The sequence below is a fragment of the Sardina pilchardus genome, chromosome 14 (assembly GCF_963854185.1).
Source record: "Sardina pilchardus chromosome 14, fSarPil1.1, whole genome shotgun sequence".
In the NCBI taxonomy this organism is placed as follows: domain Eukaryota; kingdom Metazoa; phylum Chordata; class Actinopteri; order Clupeiformes; family Clupeidae; genus Sardina; species Sardina pilchardus.
Genome location: NC_085007.1, coordinates 21479956 through 21496057, shown reverse-complemented (window position 1 = coordinate 21496057; position 16102 = coordinate 21479956). Strand labels below are relative to the sequence as shown.

General features: G+C 42.5%; 2 protein-coding genes across 3 annotated transcripts; one reads left to right on the top strand and one right to left on the bottom strand.

The window, feature by feature from the left end:
* The first annotated feature begins 3758 nt into the window (after positions 1-3758).
* pou5f3 (POU domain, class 5, transcription factor 3) lies at positions 3759-7539 on the top strand. The gene is made up of 5 exons (XM_062555016.1): positions 3759-4807; positions 4927-5038; positions 5162-5292; positions 5536-5700; positions 6212-7539. The coding sequence occupies exons 1-5, from the start codon at positions 4064-4066 to the stop codon at positions 6467-6469; spliced, it is 1410 nt and encodes a 469-aa protein (XP_062411000.1). The 5' UTR covers positions 3759-4063; the 3' UTR covers positions 6470-7539.
* Positions 7540-8396: 857 nt separating this feature from the next.
* On the bottom strand, positions 8397-12687 carry LOC134100868 (alpha-(1,3)-fucosyltransferase 7-like). Of its 2 annotated transcripts, none has more exons than XM_062554337.1 (2): positions 12434-12687; positions 8397-9916 (listed from the first exon to the last, which is right to left on the bottom strand). In XM_062554337.1, the coding sequence occupies exon 2, from the start codon at positions 9887-9889 to the stop codon at positions 8792-8794; it is 1098 nt and encodes a 365-aa protein (XP_062410321.1). In that variant the 5' UTR covers positions 9890-9916; positions 12434-12687; the 3' UTR covers positions 8397-8791. The 2 variants fall into 2 exon arrangements, with proteins under 2 accessions (XP_062410321.1, XP_062410320.1); XM_062554336.1 differs by lacking the exon at positions 12434-12687 and adding an exon at positions 10723-10827.
* Positions 12688-16102: the final 3415 nt, after the last annotated feature.

Below are 16102 nucleotides of genomic sequence, written 5' to 3'. Positions count from 1 at the left end.
ATGCAAAAGATGTGGTTCTCAAGTGGAGCCTCACTAGTGGGGAATAGACACATGAATGGGGGGGGGGCACCACAAACAGCAGGAGGTATGTCTTCTTGGGGGGCTATGTTTATTATTGCCTATATTTTACACGTGAGATAGCACAATACATTCAAAATCAAATAGCCCCACATAGGGGTCATAAACAGGCCTACGTATAAATTGAAACAATATCAGATTCAGGGGACTGAGACAGGAAATGTGAAATGGAGCCAAAATGTGACAACACTAATTTAACGTTACAATTTGGCTGTGGTGATGATGGGATCAGGAAGGGCTTGAGCATTTCCCATCACTAAAGTAAAGAATAATGATCTAAAGGAGAATGATGGAACAAGTATGAGAACCACTGTGCTAGATTGAGTCATCCTATGGTCGATATCTACCAGAGAGGGTTAATGCCTATGTTATGGATGTGGTGCAGTAGAAAGCTGAGCTTATGCTTCGTGCAGTGTTTCTCAGTTGACTGCAAGGTTGATTGCATTTACTTTGTGTTCTTTACAGTCAGTTGACCCTAACAGGTAAGCAAAACATAATGGCCTACTTTGGACATATAACATGGCTGTAATACGGCTTAAAGCTCTTTGCTTATAGCTCTCACCTTGACCTATAGAAATTGCCCTGGAGGGATGGGGTGGGGGGAGATGACCAACAAATCTGGCCATCTCCTCAGATCTTCCAGTAACTGCAGCTCCACAAGGTGTGGCACAGAGTCCTGGAGGTCACATGACCCAGGCCCATTGAGTTGGCTGTAGGGGAGCCATCTAAGGCCATTGTCGCTCTGAATGGCGTCAGGAAGGCAGCCATTGGTCACCCGATGGACATTTTGTTCTGGGCTAAGGACAGCAGTCGTCTCAGGGTGTCAAAAGCAATTAAAAAGCCATCGGGCTGGTTCTCTGAGGAGGGTCTGGACACAGGAGGGTTGGGTCTCCAGTGCAGTTTGTAGCTCCGGGCTGAGGGACGGGGGTGGAAAAACTGTATTGAGTGAAAAGGACTTGGACTTCTTGGAGTTGAAAGTGGTCATCAAGGATCAAGTATAAAACGACAAAAAACACAAATAAGTCATAATGAAACATACTTGTTTATGTATGATATTTCACAACCAACAGCACTTCTTGAATTCATAAAGGAGGAGTGGGGCAAATCATTGTAAAATGATTATTTTACAATCAGTTATCAGAACTTGTCTGCACTGAGTTTAACATGCAGATTTGACAACAAGATAATGCACTGATAAAGTAATTTCCTGTGTATTAGCCGCATTGTGTATAAGCCGCAGGGCAGTGTTTTATGCAAGTTAAAAGAAACAAAACTATATTAATACCATATTAACTGCCCCTGTGTATTTACCTCAAAGCTGAAGAAATTTAGCAAAAACAATGTATAACCCGCGGCTAATAGTTGGGAAATTACGGTAAGCATTGATGGCATATACATTAGTGTGAGAATACATATGCAGTCTTGCCAGTCGTTACAGATCATAATGTCCTGGTGACAAATACTTTTGTGTTGATCTCAGTGTTACATGTTTGTTTGTTTACTGTTGATACCATAAAAAGCCAGGGCTTCCTGCTGAATGAACACAGTGCTCCACACCCGTTATAGGGCGGTCTGCTGAAGCTATTGTGTCTGCAAGTCATTGTTTATCAACAGTCCAGAGCAGCCGGAGTGAAATTGTTGTTGTCTTGTCACAATGTAAGAGGGTAGAGTTCGAGCACATGAGTGGGATGGAATAAGAATACAAAACAAAACACTTAAATGATCAGAAATGATCAGAATAGAACAGAGGTTTGTTGACCTTCACGTTTTCAGGTCAGGTTGAATGCACTAACCATCATCCAAAAAGAAGAACTCAGCTTGTAAGAGCTTGCTCCCTCATGCCACCACCAAACCCACAAAAAAAGGAGAGAGAGAAAAAGGAAGATCCTCCTGGGTAACTTTCCTCTATTTAATCCGCAGCCCTGTTCGCCATTCTCCCCCAGCACCACTCACTCAAATCTCCCGAGCAGCCAGCCACTTTCTCCTCAAATGTCTACACTTTGCATCACAATCCCTACCCAAGTCCATGGGCTCCACACAATACCTGTAGCAAGGGTTTGATGTCTTTTAAGGCTTTGACAGAGACCAGGCACTCCTCTGTGCTTCTTCCCTGGCTTTGTATTTGGGAAGAGTGGGGAGCTTACTTGTGTCCTTAGGTTGGGTCTGTTTGAGCCAAGTGTGTTTGATGGTAGGGGGTACATTGTTTCAATTTGGGGCACAGAGAAGTCTGGGTGTGCCTGGATGGTGCTCTCGGTTGGAGGATGGTGGAAACTTATGAGTATCAGATGCTGAGTCAGAATAGGTCTGTCTGACAGACTGTTATAAACCAATAAGCACAGTATAAGCAGGTTTTACTCTATCTGTGGTCCCTCTGGATATTGCTCTCCAGTGAAAAAATCTTAATGATTTGGCAACAATGTCCTTGTGTTGAGAGCGAAACCTTTGGATGGTGTTTGTTTCAGGAGAAGGGGGTGGGTGCGGAATCAAAGGGTAGCGACGTATTGTTCCGCTTGAAAGGCAGCTAATGGCCGGCCATCGCAACTTTGGGTCTGGGAGCTGCGGGGTGCCCCCGGGCCTTGTTGCACAATACCCCCCACTACCTTCCTGCGGCGCGTCTTCCTGCCCCAATCTGGAGCGACCGTATCGGTTGGGGGAAGACACAGCTGTATGCGTTTGCAAGAATATTCCCAATTGCACCGGAGACGTGTCTTTGTATGCTGAGCTGTTTTTTTCCAAGTTCTAATGAAATGCGTGTCTAGAAAAATAGTGGGCTTACGCTACGCTACAGCCTACTGATGTGGCGTACAAGCGAAATAAGTAGGCTATCATAATATTGAAGGCGACACATTCAGACATTTAGCCTCTTTCGTGGTTGTTTACTTGAGGGGCGCCTGGTCCTTTTTATCAGACAAAATTACACCTTGACCTACTCAGCCATTGTAGCCTGAAGGACCGAGTTTATTGAAATGGATCACAATCATTTTTTTACACAACAAAACATTAACTGTAGGAATTTGAACATTAGTAGTAGCTAAAAGCTTACACTAATAAGTAAAATGCTAATACCATAGTGATGCAGCGATAAGTATGGCCTAAACCAGGGCTTTTCCACAACTGAATCCAAATAGTGTAGCCCTTAGAGCAAATTAATCGTTTTCATGTTTGCATGTTGTAAATGTAGACTAGTTTTCCAGTGATGGTAAATTTGAATACCAACGTGAGTGATTAAAGGCAAATCCTATTTCAACTAAGTTAGTTCAATGAATTGGCCTGTAAATACCACTACTATGAATTTGTAGCTTCTAGAAAATTCATTGTTTTGATGTAAATGCACGAAATGGATTAACAGTGTCAGCCTAATAGTTGATCGTGAATAATTCCCCGTCAACTTTAGAAGAGAATAGGCAAGCATCCTCGAGGCGTTAAGTTTTCATATGAAACACCTCGGTTGATTATAATACTGGGACATAGATGGAAATAAAATGGACCCATTTAATTACTACCCAAAGTTTAGCCAATCCCTTTCTTGTCTTGACTTCTTCACGCCCAGAGAAGAAATCAAGTTCATTCACAACTTCACCATCAGCTGGGGCCTATTGTCTTGGGTGGCCAATGAGAGAGCAGGCAATTACGACTCCGGCCTCTCACGGCTGATTAAGAAAACCTGTTGAGGTCAGAAGTGGGCATCTGCACGCGTGAAAGTGAAGTGAGTGGCGGTGGACTCTCTAAACGAATGGACTAAACTGATCTCACGCCCAGACAGCGAATGCCTGCATTTCCACACAAGTCCGCCTCTTGACCTGTTGCCTTCTTTGAGGAACCTTATCTCGCGTAGGCCTACGCCGTGAATGATTTCACTTGGTTTGTTACTCTTCTTCCAATGATGGAGGGATTTGTCACTTATACTTAGAAGTTTAAGAAGACTACATCCAAGGTTGTTGACTTGCCTGCCAAGACATAGACTATTTTACAGTTAATCCTGAAGATGTCTGAAAGAACCCAAAGTCCAGCAGCAGACTGCAACGGAAGGTCGTTCGATGTCAACAGAGCAATGTATGCTCAAGCTATCGGGCAAGATGGACTGGGAAACGCATCGCTTCAGTTCCAGCACATGCTACAAGACCCGGGTCTACTTTTCAACAAATCTTCTTTCAATGGAATCACCCCTCCACCTCCACAGGCTTTCTTTGCGTTCCCTGCCGTTAGTGGTGACTATAGAGCATCCGAGGTACAGGCTGGGGACTTTACGCAGCCCAAACATTGGTACCCTTTCGCTGCTCCGGAGTACACCGGTCAGGTAGCCGGCACTACAACGGCTACCCAGCCTGCAAACCTCAGTCCGCCAATTGCTGAGACAAGGGAGCAAATAAAAATGCCCGAGATAAAGACTGAAAAAGAGGTAAATGACGAGTATGCTACTGAGACAAAGCTGCAAATTCCACCATCAGCGACCTCCGTTGCCCACGGCGTCTATTACTCTGCTCCCTGGAATCCATCTTTTTGGCCAGGCCTCTCGCACATCACCGCGCCCGGCAACACAGCCGCAACTCAAACGATACAGTCCTCTGCATCATCCCCTTCTCTTTCACCATCTCCGCCTGGAAATACGTTTTCTACAGCTGGGTTTTATAGCGGGAGTTCCGCGCAAACTGTTCCAACGACCCAGGCACAGACCACGGCGCGAAGTAGCGGTTCTTCTAGCGGTGGCTGCAGTGACTCGGAGGAAGAGGTGAGTACAACTCTGACCTTTCAATCAGTTTATTTTGCGCATCAAGCCAATGTGTTGGGTACGGTTTATTTTTGATTTGCTGATATAAAATTCAGACTATTTTATTATTGCTGTTATAGGAGAATCTAACCACAGAAGAATTAGAACAGTTTGCTAAAGAACTGAAACACAAGCGCATCACCTTGGGATTCACACAAGCAGATGTTGGATTGGCATTGGGTAATCTTTATGGTAAGTATTTTCAGTTAACTCTTCTTACAGGCTGAAGTGGCCTAGAGGCCTACTAAAAATCAATGTGCTTAAAGTATAACCAGTTTACGTTAACGTACACTTTTTTTTGTATTACTTGTTCAGGTAAAATGTTCAGCCAGACGACGATTTGCCGTTTCGAGGCGCTTCAGCTGAGCTTCAAGAACATGTGCAAGCTCAAGCCACTATTGCAAAGATGGCTCAATGATGCAGAGACTTCCGAGAACCCTCAAGACGTGAGTGATGTCTCTGGAATAAGACTTCGCCATGTTTAAACGCAAATTTGTCACATTTCACATGATACTTTAGCCACATATCATTCATCACCTAACGCCACCATGTGGGCAATGTGAAGTCTGACTTGAGGCAAGGATCACTCCTCCATGTTACCACGAGTATGTTGCAGGGATTATGTGAAGTCATGTGTAGCATTCAACAGTATTTGGCCAGTATGGTTGCTAATGGCCTTGTTCTTCCAGATGTATAAAATCGAGCGTGTGTTTGTGGACACCAGAAAGAGGAAGAGGAGGACCAGCCTGGAGGGAACCGTGCGTACTGCCCTGGAGTCATATTTTGTGAAATGCCCCAAGCCCAACACCCAGGAAATCACCCATATCTCAGATGACCTCGGCCTTGAGCGAGATGTGAGTTCACTACATTCTGAATTCAATAATCGAGCTCATAACAATGTTTTATTTGATGGACAGTGTTATGATAAGGACTTCATGGTCTGTCTGCTCACCCTGTATATGTTAAGCCTGTTTAAACCAAAAGTGTCAATAGGCCTCAGCAGTCTGTTACAGAACATGCAAACATCAAAGCAGCTAGTTTTGCTGTATCCTCAGCAGTGGTTCTTAAACTGGGGGTTGGCAACAATTTGGGGATCTGTCTTTTGGGTGAAATTCATGGCAAATGTAATAAGTTCAAGCTACAGTGGTATAATATCATGAAGGTAGGGCATTTAAGTAGAAGCATGCAATAGTGATTTCATCATCTCAAACAATTTGTTGAAACAAAGGCCTACAAATTTCACCCAAAAGCCAAATATCCCTGACTTTGTATGAGCAGTATGACTCTCAGACTTTCACTTTGCATCAGTGAACCTGTGGTTTAACGAATGGGTCATAACCGTGTGCTTGTGGTGTGTTCGGGCAGGTCGTGCGTGTGTGGTTCTGCAACCGCAGGCAGAAGGGAAAACGGCTGGCCTTGCCTTTCGATGACGAGTGTGCGGAGAACCAGTACTACGAGCAGAGCCCACCCCCACCTCACATGGGCCCCAACATCCACCCGGGTCAGGGGTATCCGACCAACACCCACCCCTCCACCCCGACCCTGTACATGCCCCCTCTCCATCGAGCAGATGTCTTCAAACAGGCCTTGCATCCTGGACTGGTGGGTCACCTCCCCAGCTAACTGGAGCTTGCCGTAGCATTCCCAACCCAGACACCCCCCCCCCCCCCCCCCCCCTCCCTCTCCTTTGAACCGGTACATCTCCATCACTGTACCAAAGAGCGTTGGTACAAGTGATGGAACATCAGTTGCTCTACACGAAGACTGATAACCGATGACTATGTGGGACACCACCCATGCAAGCAAATTAAATGTGTGCACACTTAGATTCTTGGCTGGGTGCGCTAAATGGTTCAGTCTTGTTGGTCACAAGCCTTTCAGCTTGGGGTGTTTTTGTCCTGGTTGCTGGAAAGAGAGGTGTCACTAGTTTCCAGTGTGTGGCCTTTTTGTAGCTGATGGCAATTTTGATGAGCTTTTTTGCTGAAGCTATTGCACACCAAGAGCTGGAAGTTGGATTTTTTCCCTTTTTTTTTTTTTTTCAAATGTTTATTTTGGTCAATGTTCATTTTATATGTGTGTTTGACATTTTTGTGACCGGAAAAGTACTCAACACAAGGTCAGCATGCATTTTAAAATCACTTGGATGCTTTAATAATGAAATATGTTCCTCTATATGTGAACGCGACAGGTTTTTTTTTAAAAACCCAAATGAATTGTATATGTGGCTGAAATGCTGTCCCTTACGGAATGGCTGTTTTAAAAAATATTTTTTTAAAGGGTGAGTGCATTCACTAGACAGGAGTGTTTTGTGAGGACATCAAGTAGTGCTCTTCATTTTGCGTCATTTCTCCTACCATTTCATTTGTTAACGCTGCATGTAAAACAAATCTTCACCTTTCAGTTGCTAATGCTTGTTTTTACCTCCACGGTCGACATCTTTAGTTTTATATCTGTTTATGCTTGTGTGTGTCTTTTAATGGCCTCTTATGTGGAGTAGTCATGTGCCTTATGTTTACACCTGCATTTTCAAATGAGTCACTTTTCAAGCTGCTGTGTCACTGTTGCTACATACTGTAAATGAAAGTCTTGAATAATTTATTGAGACACTAAGCCTTAAGTGTTTCTTTTGGTTGATGGCGATATTGCCCTCTTGTGAATGTAGCCATTAAATACATCATCTGGAATTCCAATCACTTCATGGGAGCTGTGTCTAGTTTCCGTAATTGGCCTTGTTCTGCTACAGGCTACATCTTCCTCCCTCTCCAGCTGTGTTGGCTGCTCTGCTGTGCCATATGGGGTCAGAGACCCTTCAAAGCATCCGCATTCATGGATATTACAAAGCTAGATACCACCTTGGGTTCCAGAACGTGCGTAAGCACTGCCATCATGGTTGGATCAACGATCAATAGAGGCCAATAGAGAGACCGATGCCTCTGATTGGAAGTCAGACGGATGTCTCTGATTTCCGGCTAGTGTTGCTCATAGACAGTATAGGTGTTTGCCCCCAGCAATAGTCTGGCCATGTTTACATTATGCCACCTAATAGTACTCTGACAACGCGGTATCTAGCTTTCTAGATCTATGCAGTGCCTAGCTTTCTAATCTAGGCACTCTAGTCACGCTCACACTCCACTGGATCGCATGGTCATTTAGAGTTTATACGGCCTCGATCCTCGGACACACAGGCTGTTGCAAAAGGACCTCCTGAACAGTAATGGAACATTACCATAATTTCCCAATTTTTTAGCCATGGCTTATGCACTGATTTTGATAGCAATATTTCTTCAGCTATGAAGTTAATACACAGGGGCTGTTAATATGGTATTAGTAAGGTTTTGTTTCTTTTAACTGGCATAAAACACTGTCCTGAGGCTTGTACGCAATGCGGCTAATATACAGGACATTTCTGTATTAAAATGCTCTGGACACCCTTAATTCATTTTTGATAACCAAGGGGATTAACCATTGTTAAGTTAAACTTTATCTTTAACATTAAACTCTTACTGAATCCTTTCAGAAGTATGGCAAACACATCTTCAACAAATGTTTTACATTCAATTATTTATTTTTCAAGAAAAAACACATTCTCATCATTACTACTGATGTGACCGGCACAGACATTGGTTATGTGCAAAAAGTGTCTAAAAAGTGTCTAAACGTTGCTCTACAGTCAACCTGCCCCATACTGGAGCAACGGTTGTGATTGGTCCGGTTAGTTTTTGGCTAGGTGGAAATCAGTTCTGCCTGAGCAAATTCAGTTAGCTCTCAGATCCACCTGGGACCCAGGCATTAGGCAAGAGCAGATCAACATTAGAGGTAGAATGTATTGGAACTGTGTTGGAACAAAATGGTGCACAAACAAAATGAGTACAGTATATTGCACAAGCACAAAATATAAAACGATTAGAAAATCAAGTATTATTTAGAATATCAATCTTGTGCTTTTTATCTCTTCATTGCAGCAATGTCATGGTATATTTTTTGTGATCTTAATTTGCTGAGATTAGGACAGATAGAACAAAGCCTCTCCCGCCAGTCTGTGTACAGTTTAACAGAATACCGATGTTTCCAAGCAAAATAAGAGGCATAGCGTTCTTTATTTGCAATCAGATTCTTCAGAAACTCTCCAAGCTCCTTAATGGAATTGAAGTCGTCCACATGGATGAAGGAGTCTTTTGGTGCCAAAGCCTCATAATTTTCCCGTGGTGGACCTAAAACTACTGGCACTGCTCCCCCTAGTAAGCCATTGCGCCAAAACTTCTCTGTGATGTAGTCTCTGGAGATGGAGTTTTCAAACGCCAGGTAGAAATAGCAGCGAGAGATTGTGGGTAACAGAGACTCTGCGTCCAAAGGGTTTTTCGTAATTTTCCCATACACTTTCACATTAATTACTTTTCTAAGCTGGCTAAACACAGCAGACCTCTTATGTCGTTTCGAGTAGTTACTCACAACCCAACAGGCTTGGTGCGTTTTATTCATTGACACCAAGTAGCCACCAACTGTGCTGTCATTGCTTGCTTCTTTCGGCACCAGTATTCCATATGGGATGGGTATGTCCGCATCCCGTCTGTAGGTCATGACATAGCTGAAGTGACCTTCAAGGCCTGTGAGATTCCCATTGTTCTCTGGGCTCTCCAAGGACATCCAGATCCACTTCTGGCCAGGCGGACGGGAGATGTTCAATGGCAGCCTCTGCTGACCTGATGCCAACTCGCGATTGTGGAAGACCACCAGATCTGCCCCGGATAACATGGACTGATTATCCACCAGGAGGCATCCACGATAGCCATACTGCTCCAAACACACATTTTCACCCAAGCTGTATGACCTTCTGAAAGGCCAGTGCCAGAGCAGGATGGTAGTATTTGTGATTGAAAAGTCGAAAGAGTTTCTCTGTTCATAATCCAATAGAGTCATGGAGTAAGATGAAGAACTGAGCAGTACACAGAAGGTACACAGAGCAGTACACAGCAGTACACAGAGGGCTTTCTTTTTAACTCTTATGGTAGATATCCAGATCTTCTTTGGAAAGCTAATCGTCATGGTAGATATCCAGATAGGGTATAACCACTGTGAGAAACAGAACAAATAGTTAGAGATGAGTAAGAGTTGGAGATGAGACATGTTATTCACAAAGATATTCTGAGCCCTCTGCTTATTTCTTCTTTTCCAATAGTTTCACAATATGTATAGTTTCACAATCAGAAAAAAACATTTTGTTTCACAAGGCCTAACAACTAAACCTTATATATGTTGTGTTTGTTTGTTTGTTTGTTTTGTTTTGTTTAATCTACATCTGTTGAAGTACAAAAAACAATGTTTCATGGCAACTGGTCATAGACTCTATGCTGACATATGCTTCCAATGTTGAATGTCTGCAGAAGTAGACAACTGTGGAAAGAAGTGTTGGTTTTCCCACCATAAGAATATGGTCATATACATGTATACATTTTCATATAATATTTGTAGTGTTTATTATTCTCCCTTGTAGTGTTATATTGTTCCTTGGGTTAACATACTTTAAGTTAGACTGGTTAAATAGGTTGCATAGTTTTACAGCTATACCAGTTATTATATGATGTTAAAATTGTATATAATATTTGTTGGCAGACTGTTACTTCATGATGTATTTTCTCTGATAAAGAAGTTCAACCAGGTCAGCTGTATTTCTAAACTGATGTTTGACGGAAAGTTGGACCATATTAAAAAAAATCCAGCCTTTTCAATTAAAATTGAAAGACAAGAATTTTCTTCAACATCATAGTTGAAGAATATTACAGATCACATTCATTTTTATTTTGCGTGAGATTCACTATTGCCAAAGAGTTGTTTTGTTCAAACACACTGACATCTAGAAGAGGTGGAATTAACATTACCAAACCATGTAGGTCGCTGTAGAACTTTAATTCTTTGGCGTCTGACTCTTTTGCTGCTTGTCTCATGCTTGTGGCGAGAGCTGAATCACAGACATGAGTGGTGGTTTGTTGCGCTGAAAATAAAACTATGTTTTTTCGCTGCTCCTCAAAATGAGCAAAGCTCCACGCCCACAGCCTTCACCCCTCACCCATCTCCGGGGTTGAGAGGCCAACTTCCTATGATAACGGTGCTGCTACTGTCTGTCAGAATAAGTATGTGTGTGTGTGTGTGTGTGTGTGTGTGTGTGTGTGTGTGTGTGTGTGTGTGTGTGTGTCTGTGTGTGTGTGTGTGTGTGTGGGCGGGTATGCCATATTGGAGTGGATGTGGTTAGGGTGGAGATGTACCAAAATGTATTGTAACAGCGCCGAAATCATGTCAATCAATCATGTTTTCTATATATATCTTTTGATGATGCCATTGAGTCCACCATTGCTTCATCAGACAGCATAAAAGAGCACAAAGACGCCAACCACAAGTTCACGCCAGCTCACGTCTTGTGTAGCTACCACTGGTGACAATGCTCAGACTCATTTCCCATACAAGAAAGGTGTTAAATGACTCACTTGTGCTATTGGTACAAGCTTTGCCACAGTGGCCGATCAACAACCAAGCCTATTTGTAACTATGCAACACCACCACAACAAAGCACTATGGTCTGGTGGCCATTGCAAACATAGAATGAAGGTATCTGAAGTTGTTTGTATGTCCTCATCTGTGACTTACGGTAAATACAACGTAACCAGTTGGGATTTTGTTATGCCTTGATTTATTGTTTGTGTTGAATGTGTTTAAAATAAAGCTATGCCATATCAAGAGACCGGCTTTACTGGTGACATGGTGGAAAAATCAGAAGAAAGGTTTAAGATCAAAATACATGTCTAGACCCTTTGGAGTCTGAAGCATACAGTATAAAAAGCTTCTCTTTGGAGATTGCTTATATCTCCCCCTAGTCTGAGAATGGAGATCTGTTCAAACCCAATGTATCAAAGAATGGAAATATTATGCTTCAGTGCATTGAATTTCCCCTTGGGGATCAATAAAGTATATCTATCTATCTATCTATCTATCTATCTTGAAATGGACTGTCACTGGATTTGTTCATGTGACTTCTGTGCTCTGCAATGCATGTTTTTAATTTCTTGGAGCTCATATAGTATGCATACCATCTACCTCTCTCTTTGACACGGTTTGTCTGGCACAAGTGAAAATATAGTTAGGATGTGCGCACCTGTTTCCACAAATACATACAAACTTTCCCCATGTCTACTTATGCCTACTTGAGACATGCTGGAGAAACCAAAGTAAACAAGGTGCAATGCCAGCAAGTTCAGCTTTAATTGGATTAGCTCAACAACAACAAAAAAAAACAATCTTTTCAAAGATAATGCGCCTTTGTAACAAGGTGCGTTCACACATAGGCGTGTCTGATTTTTTTGACAGCATCATGCATCAGCAGCAGCAGCAGCATGTAGTTCATGATTAGATTGGATTGAATGCAGCTATCATATACAGTAATTGTGTTCAGTATGTCTGTTTTCCAAAGAATGAAACTGTCCTCACACAGTAATTCTAATGTGATTAATGACATGGATGAAGATTTGTCTGTTTTGACACGGAACGGCATGTCATGAATCAGTGAAATGAATCAATGAATGCGAGTGGCACTCTTACCTTAGGAACCGTGTGCTTGAGTCAGGCGTCTTCCGGAAGTTCTCGTGGTTGAGCAGTTGCATGTGGCTGTGCACCCCACAGATGTGCCTCTGAGCTGACTGGCGGAACCAGAGCTCTTCAAACTTTTTTGTCTACTTCTCTCTCTGTTTCTCTTCCTCTCTGGTTCAATCATACTTGCTTTCTCATTTTCTGCCTTCCTCCTTTCGTATCCTATCATAAGTGAAAGAAAAGGATGACAGAGAGAGAGAGAGAGGTCTTCACACCTCTCAGCACTCATGTCTCTAACACTCAGACTGATGAGACACACATGTAGAGAGATAAAGTTAAAGATCCAGGAAGCTGAGGAGGCTCCTCAATGTTACACAGAGATGAGGAAAGGGTGGTTGCAACTCAGAGATGATGAGTGCAGATTACACAGATTCCCACAACTGCATTGAGTGTGTGACTTTGAGATAAAAAAATATGCATGTATTACAACATAACTGCTCTGATAAGAGTGTTGTGACTCAAAGAGTAACTTAGCTATGTTGTCTGTTGAGTCACAACACTCTTTTCTTTAATCATTCGGTATATACCTTGGAGAAGTGGCGACCATGTAAAAAAAATGGCAGCACTTTCCCATGCCAGTATCCAGGTTATGGGAGTCTTGGAACTTCAAACGGCCAATCTCTTGGTCAGTGGTCAATGAGTTAATAACCCTCCAGCACCTCCAGAAATACATCCCTTCCGACTGCCATTCAGCCATTCAGCACAGGTTTTTTGAAACATTTGATCGTGTGGTGGCGACATCAGAGAGTGTCACACAACACTCTTTCAATGGCTCTGTTCTGGACCAGAGGAGGAAGTGTGGAGGAGAACAAGTGTGTGGAGGAGAACGAGCTAAGCTGAGTGTTTTTTCAGGGAGTGTAGATTTGGAGGAAGGCAGATACTATTCTAGAGAATCATGGAGAGATGTCTTTCCTCTGAACTGAACTGTGTTTGCCTTCTCTTCCATCCTCCTTTTAATGCTGTTTTGTACATTCATGTTTGTATACATTTAAAACATCGCAAACATTTGTAAAATGAAATAAAATCCATCCTAAAGTATTTTATCTGATATTCACCCCCACACAATGGAATATAGGCCGTAGTCTGGAGGTATAAATCACCATTTGCAGTCAGCTCAGTTGGAGCTAAAACAATAGGCCAGCTCAAGACCCGGGATTTTATCGAGGAGTCGGTCAGTGGCCTGCATTCCAAAGGGAACTGAAACTGTGTAGGCTGGTTTGGTTATCACCATAAGCTCAATCTTTTCAGATTGAACATTAGGATGGGGAGGCTGCGCTTTGTTCCTACTGCACAAGAGGCGTGATCAATGGGCATCGTTCAAATGACTCTGTACGCTTGGATAGTCTTTCAGCCAATCAAACCAACGATCCGGTGCATCTTTTGGATGAGCTAGTTTCTGATTGGAGCCAAAGGTTATGGCAGGGAACAGTGCAGATAGATAAGCAGGTTTCAGACTGAGCTGCCAGCCGAAATCGAAAGTTCAGGCAGGGTTCACCCAGCCTAGAAACTGTGGTAATTATGGTTGTTTGTGAGCCACTGAAAGAGACGAAGGTGATAGTATGGCACCAGGGAAAGAAGGCTAAGAGAAAGTCAGGAACACAGTTGTTAAGCCTACCTTTCACTGACAGACTTTTACAAGATTTGGGAAAGATGCTTGAAAGATTGTAGTCTTTTGAGTAAAGCTTGAATGAGGGGCATTAGTTAAAAGACTACAATCTTTCAAGAATATTTCCCAAATCTTGTCAAAGTCTGTCAGTGTAAGGTAGGCTTTAGTTGGGGAAAGCCTGCTGGTTTGATTGTGGTTTGGGATAGCAGAAAAGTGAGAAAATTAATAAATGAGGTGGAGGGGTAAAATGTCTTACACAAGGATACGTCAACAGCACCACTGCATCAAACAGCATCAAAAAACCCCCATTGTTTTCAATGGCTTGCGTGGTACAACAACTGTTTGCTGCCCCATTGTTGAACTTTGACCACAGCGCACGATTTCACGCTGAACCTCGTGGTGAGCGTGGCACATTCAGGTTCCTATCTGAAAACACCAAAAAGACCTATGGGTACATCACACGAGACATGGCACATTTGTGACAACTCCTGTGTTTCCGTTTAAAACACCATTTAGCCACATCCTTCCTGCAACAGTTGGCTCGCTGTCAGTTATCTGTCACCCGAGAGTCTCCATCTCAGTAGGTGGAGGTTTAGAAAGAGGCTTTTATCCAAAGGGACTTACAAACACCACTCTTTCCACCAATTTGATACTTTATAAATGAAACAACTAATGGATTGATCAAGCGCTTTGGGTTGCACTCTGTGCACGTGAAATGCGCTATATAAATAAACATTACCTTTACCTTACCTTACCTATAAAAATAATTAACAGATTAATCAACTATGACAATGATCATTAATTGCCGATCTAAGCACAACCCCAAACTATGACACTGTATCATTTGTGCAATTACTTTGTGCATTTACTTTCTGTCTTTGATTTGGTGATGTTGTCTGCGCCTCTGAGCGGGATGAAAGCGGGGTGAAAGAGTGGATGATCCAACCCACAGAGAGAGAGATGCCTGACATGTAATGTAAACACAAACACAGAAAAGCACTCCGAGAGAGCAGACCTCCACCAAGCAAAAACATAAACACTTCCTGGATCCAGACGGTAATATGGATCACTCCCAATTTAATAGTTTCTTCCTTGGGTAATTTTAGACCTTCCCTGAAAATTTCGTCGACATCTATCCCTAACATTTTTAATTATCTAGGTAATGAGGTGAGAAGTAAAGCCACAACATGAAATCATTGCTTTGGGTCTCTGTCATGTTCCAGGATAAGATCATCTTCAGTCTTGTGTCATCCGCAGGGTTATGGTATGGTGATGGAATTTGAGTAAACTGGAGTAAACTCATGCTCAAGAATGCTCATGGGAATTGTCTCTGTGTTACTTTCCTTCTCACTTACCTTTCTCTGTTCCCACACACACACACACACACACACACACACACACACACACACTGAAACAAGTGCATGCTGTCCTGTTGGGAACTCTTTCACAATGAAAGATGTTGTTACAAATGTATTACTTTACATTTCCTATGCAATGATACTTGAATGTACAATCATGACTGTTCTCTTCATGTTTTTTTTTTCTTTGACACATGCAAAGGCCTAATTTAATTCTAATAACAAATGTAGCAGCTTTTCCTTTTAAATTATGGTTATGGTTATGGTTAGGCTATTTGGTAGACACCTTTGTCCAATAACACTAACAATAACCTTTTATCGACAAGGCCACTTCCGCTGGCCTGAAGACTGTAAAGCCCTGCAGAGAGTGAGGTCAGCAGAGAAAACAGCTAAAGCCTACGGTACACTGACAGACTATGACAAGATTTGGGAAAAAATCTTGAAAGACTGTAGTCTTTATGCCCCTCATTCAAGCTTTACTCAAAAGACTCTTTCAAATCTTTCAAGAATCTTTCCCAAATCTTGTCAAAGTCTAGTGTAAGGTAGGCTTGGAGTACACTACCCAGTCTTCAGGAAATGTACACCAGGAGATGTCAGTCAAGAGCCAAGAAAATAATTAAAGCCAGTACTGAGAGACTGAAGAAGATCTTGTGCCAA

Coding starts and splice junctions, on each gene's coding strand:
- LOC134100868 (XM_062554336.1), bottom strand. CDS start 10,788: ATGAGACAAGCAGCAAAAGAGTCAGACGCCAAAGAATTAAAGTTCTAC. Junction 9,917..10,722: donor ACAGCGACCTACATGGTTTG/GTAATGTTAATT, acceptor TGTTTCTCACAG/TGGTTATACCCTATCTGGAT.
- pou5f3 (XM_062555016.1), top strand. CDS start 4,064: ATGTCTGAAAGAACCCAAAGTCCAGCAGCAGACTGCAACGGAAGGTCG. Junction 5,039..5,161: donor GGCATTGGGTAATCTTTATG/GTAAGTATTTTC, acceptor TTACTTGTTCAG/GTAAAATGTTCAGCCAGACG. Junction 5,293..5,535: donor CTTCCGAGAACCCTCAAGAC/GTGAGTGATGTC, acceptor TTGTTCTTCCAG/ATGTATAAAATCGAGCGTGT.